Genomic DNA, 5,355 nt, shown 5'->3' with positions numbered 1-5,355 from the left:
GGGATAGCATTTGAAATGTATATAAAGAAAATATCTAATAAAAAAGAAAGTAATATACATTTAAAAAAAATCTCTTTGGGCTGAAGTGTTTAAGAGTGCCTGCTACTCTAGCTGAGAACCCAAGTTAGGCTCCCAGCTCCACTGTCCATCAGCTCACAACTGCCCAGCTCCAGAGAATCTGACACCCTCTTCTGGACTCCAAGAGCACCTGCATTCACTCGTGCATGTACCCATACACAGACATAATTAAAATACAATTTTTAGAGAAGATAACCTTTTGCCTTGAAAGGTAAATCCTTAACAATGCAAAAGAAATGGTCAAAATAAGATTACTAGCTCCACTGTTTTAATAAAGCTTGATTTCTAACTTCATCTATAAAATAATGCTGAGTTGGGCATGGTAGTGCATGTCTATAATCCCAGCATTCAGGAGGCAGAGGCAGGCAAATCTCAAGAACTAGCCTGGTGTCCACAATGAGTTCCAAGACCAAGGCTATGTAGAAAGCCTGCTTCAAAAAGAACTAATAATAACAATGCTAAGTAATGAGACTGAAGACTCTTGTCAGTTCTACAGTTAATTTGCATGTTGACATTCTACCTTTAATGACATTTACTTTATGTTAGTGTTTGTGTGTAAACTCACTCTCAATGTGATATTTGTGTGGAGTCAGAGAACTACCGGCAGGGGTTGGTTTCTAGAGAGTGAGCTCGGGTGGTCAGGTCTGGTGGCAGGCATCTTTACCACTGAGCCATCTCACCTGGCACTGTACCTTTCTTAAGTGTAAGACTTGCTTATCCCCTGGAGGTTGTTCTGGTTTGTCTTTTAAGCTTTTTTGTGTGTTTGTTTGGTTTTGTTTTGTGACATGGGAAAAGGACGCCTTGTCTAAATTATCTTAAAGTGCATCCATTTTAGCCAAGTATGGGGACAAGCCTGTAATCCCAGGGAGGTAAAGGTAGGTTATGTGAGGAGCTCAAGACTGTGCTAGGCTACATATTCACTTCCAGGTCAGCCTATACAGACCCTCAAAACCCAAGGACGTGTGGTTTGTTTATAAGACAACAGATTCACGCCGGGCGTGGTGGCGCACGCCTTTAATCCCAGCACTCGGGAGGCAGAGGCAGGCGGATTTCTGAGTTCGAGGCCAGCCTGGTCTACAAAGTGAGTTCCAGGACAGCCAGAGCTACACAGAGAAACCATGTCTCGAAAAAAAAAAAAGACAACAGATTCACATCTTTTAAAATATTTTTATTAAATAACCTACTTGGAGAATAATTACAAAATCCTTAAGTATTAATTCCCAGTAGTGAAAGGCATTTTCCTTAAAAAAAAAAAAAAAGACAAAAATATTCTTATGATTTGCTGCTTTATACACAGGAATGATTTATTTTACAGCCATCTGTAACATCAGCATATAAAATTCAAAACATTTCTTAATGTCTGAAGTCCAGAGTGAAGTTCACAATGATACGCTCACCGATGAAGCTACCTATCAACAGACAACACTGAACTCTACGGTAACAACTCCACACAGAATTTACAAGGCAGGCACTTTGAATCAGATACTGGGAATCTTTCACAGTTAATATTGCTTTTTCTGAAGCTCATCTCATCAAAGGTAACCAACTAGTAAAGCCAAGGCTTCCTTGTGCAGAAGTACAAAAAAAGGTTTGCTTTCAAACACTTGAGTCGTGATACATGCAAGACATGCCCTAAATAAGGATCTTCTAAAAGAAAATGAAGAAACCAAAAAGCAGCCCAGAATAAAAGCATTTACAAGCATCTGGATAAGGCCTTTACGTCAGTATTTTACACCCCTTCATTCTCAGGTAAGGGGTTAAGAGGCCGAGAGAGGTATCCTCTGCGAGGGTGAGGATACTGGAGGTTGGCAGTGTCAGCATCGCAAGAGTGCTCTAGCAGAGGAGCAGGAGGAGGAAGGAGCTGGGCACAACTGGACCATCTTGATCCAGCCCGTGGGGAATCCAGAGGGGGAAAGAAATACCTGAAATAATGAAGACAGGAACAAAACACCAAAACAAAAACAACAGAGGGAAAAGGAGGGAGGGAAACAGAAGAAAAAGAGAAAAGCAGTAAATACAAAGAGAACCAAAGAAGAGAAAACATGCTGGAAGGAAGGAAAAAAAGCTTGTATATTCATGCCACAACCGATAGAACAACAGTACAAATCAAGACTTGCACTCGAATCAAGGTTGCTTAAGAAGTATAAAAGTTTGAAAAAAATACAATCTGTTAAAGTTAAAAGGCCCCCCAAATTACCAGTACATGTTACAGAGACATTCATTTTATAAATGTGAAGCCTTGTCTAATCCCATCTGATTCTTTCATTTACATTGCTTTCCACTGTCAGCAGTCCTGCATGTGCTGCACGGCAGGCACACCTCGTAAGTGTGTACATGATACTGAGAACCAACTCCAGTACACTACACGGGAAAGCTGGTCACTGCCACAGGCTTTGAAAAATACAACCATTGGACAGCCTTAGTTTCCTGCAAAAAACTTAGAATAGCTACAGAATTTTGGTGCAAAAAAGGCTCAAAGAATTATAGCCTGTTATTCTACCATCTTATAACTTACCCGTAATATGTATGCAGTTTAGTCAATAAAAAGGTGTATAACTTTGTCATCAAAGTCAAAAGTGTCAAAAGACAGATATTCATTGAAACAACACATTAAAAATCCTGAGACATGGAATTTCAATTGCATGCACATTTTCTGAAAAATGTCAATTCATGTTTCCAAATCGTCTTAAAAGAAACCAAGTTGTGTAGGATCATACCATAAACATTCATGCATATATTAGAAACACCCATCTTTGTAATGGGTATGAGATGAAAACTTAGAAGTGTTCCCACTTCTAAACTAGCAAATGCTAATGTGCTGCTTGGCTACAAACCATTGTATAGACTGTGGTGCCAGGTTACCAGTATTTGTAATTACAAGAAAAAGTCCTTGTGTGGATAATATTGCCTGTAGAGTCCTTGTGTGGATAATATCGCCTGTAAAGTGGTTGTGGATAATATCACCTGTAGAGCAATTCTACAAAAGGTAAACACATTCCCACTCAAAACAATCTTTAAGAAAATATTTATTCGATTTTCAAATTAAAATTATAAAAACTCATCATTTTAGCTTATTGTTTTAGAAAATAAAAGACATATTCCTATATTCTCCAAACNGAATAAAATTATATTTTCCCTCCTCCCAANTGCNTATGAGGATAATAGCAATGTTTTCCCAAGTTAGTCTCCAGAACATCCCAAAAAATTGTTTTGGTGATGATGTGTCAACAAAAAGCCTTTCCATTTATAGTGTCAGGAGGCTGACTAGTACAAAAGTTATATACACTGTCACTTTAAAGGCCTTTTGGACTGTGTGTAGTAGTGAACGGGCTGCTGGTGCATCTTGGAAGAGATCAAACGGCGCTGGGGAAGGGGAAAAGGAGTTGGTTTCCATTCCTGTGTGCATGCAACAAGCAGCAAAACAGCAAAGTTACTCCAGCCAGCTTGTGCTCAGCTGTGCTTTCTGTTAAAGGACACAACACAAACGGAGAAGGAGAATGCATCACAGATCTAACATAGATGGTTACTGGCACAATAAGAAAACAGATCAAAGCTATTTACGGAAGAAAATAACACAGAACTAAAGCTATAACCTAAAACCAGATTTTTAAAAATTAACTCTAATATGCTTTCCTTCATAAAATAATTTGTTCTTCTCCATAGTAACTGGAAACACTTTCTATAGTTGCAAATACTTAAAACCTCAAAATCAAACAGCAAAATTTCTTTATTAAGAAATAGGTTACAATAGGGTAACCACAGAGCCATTTTAAAGTGGAACTTTGAAGTTTCCCAACCTCTATTCCAAATTAAACTCAAAGGCATATTTTAAATTTTTTATATTGCAAATTTACACATTTGAAATATGAATGACAAAAAAAAAAAAAGGGCTGGTGAGATGGCTCAGTGGGTAAGAGCACCCGACTGCTCTTCCAAAGGTCCAGAGTTCAAATCCCAGCAACTACATGGTGGCTCACAACCATCCGTAATGAGACCTGACGCCCTCTTCTGGTGTGTCTGAAGACAGCTACAGTGTACTTACATATAATAATAAATAAATAAATATTAAAAAAAAATATGAATGACAAAAACTGACTCTAGATTATGTCAAATTTTGTTTTAAATGTATGCAGAATAGCCTAAACTTCAAAATCTTGTATTTTACCACTTTCTCTTAGTTATTATACACACAAAAGACCAATCATTTCACACACTGGTCTCACAAAGCTGTAGTTATGGACTTTATTTAAAATTTCAATGTGATTTGATACAAAGCCTACCCAAGAGGCACTAAAAACATCTGAATGTTTATCTAAGAGTCAGCTCTATTAAACAACATCTCCTTTCACTGCTGCAGAAAAGAACACAGAATCGAGCCGGGCGTGGTGGCGCACGCCTTTAATCCCAGCACTCGGGAGGCAGAGGCAGGCGGATTTCTGAGTTCGGGGCCAGCCTGGNCTACAGAGNGAGCTCCAGGACAGCCAGAGCTATAAAGAGAAACCCTGTCTCGAAAAACCAAAAAAAAAAAAAAGAACACAGAATCATAAAACGACTGACTAACATTTTTACTGACCACTGAATTCCAGAATATAATTCAATGGACTTAAACACTGTCCATACTATAACCAAGGAAGCCGCTAAATACAGATGAGAGTGAAATTCCAAGAGTAAGTGTCACAATTATTGGTGAATTACTTTATTCCATCTTAAAATTCACCTTTTAGTATGACTACCAGGAGAGGTGGCTCACCAATCAAGGGCACTGGCTGCTCTTGCAAAGGACCCAGGTTTGATTCTGAGCACCCACATGGTGGCTCACATGAATCCGTAACTCCACTTCCAAAACACTTGACTCTTTGGCCTCCCCAAACATTGCACACATTATGGAGCACAGATATACAAGCAGGTAAAACACCCACACATAAAAAGTGTGCATGGGGGCAGGGGAGGAGGTTTCTAGTTTTCCCACAGAAGAGCCTACCTGCTAGCAGAAGTTCCATTTAATGAATTTTGAAGATTTGGAATATTTGAGCTCAGTGAAGGATTTGAGTTTCCCAGCTGAGAACTCCCATTTACTGGGCTCCCGTTACCTTTCAAAATACCAGTACACTTCCAATTGTCCATGTAATTAGCTGAAAGAAAAAAAGCCAAATGTATTAACATGACTAATATCCATCCATATAAATACCTATCTTCTCCTACAAGAAATGAGACAAAGTATGGGCTACATTTTTTAAAATATTTGTGTATAATGTATGCCTGTATTCCCATTCATGT

The 5,355-nt window shown here is 38.6% G+C and overlaps 1 protein-coding gene across 2 annotated transcripts in view; it reads right to left on the bottom strand.

Annotated features, from left to right (window-relative positions):
- Positions 1–1,361: 1,361 nt before the first annotated feature.
- Seh1l (SEH1 like nucleoporin) overlaps positions 1,362–5,355 on the bottom strand; it is a 31,172-nt gene continuing 27,178 nt past the window's right edge. Inside the window, exons 8-9 of one of the 2 annotated variants that reach the window (XM_021151167.2) lie at positions 5,060–5,210; positions 1,362–3,541 (exon numbers count right to left, since the gene is read on the bottom strand). In XM_021151167.2, the coding sequence (XP_021006826.1) occupies positions 3,529–3,541; positions 5,060–5,210 (164 nt within the window). In that variant the 3' untranslated portion in view covers positions 1,362–3,528. The remainder of the gene's footprint in view (positions 3,542–5,059; positions 5,211–5,355) is intronic. The other variant, XM_021151170.2, reaches the window with a different exon arrangement.

This window comes from Mus caroli, chromosome 18 (genome assembly GCF_900094665.2).
Source record: "Mus caroli chromosome 18, CAROLI_EIJ_v1.1, whole genome shotgun sequence".
NCBI lineage: Eukaryota > Metazoa > Chordata > Mammalia > Rodentia > Muridae > Mus > Mus caroli.
The sequence above is the reverse complement of the archived record's forward strand: the minus strand, read 5'-3'. Positions and strand labels throughout refer to the sequence as shown.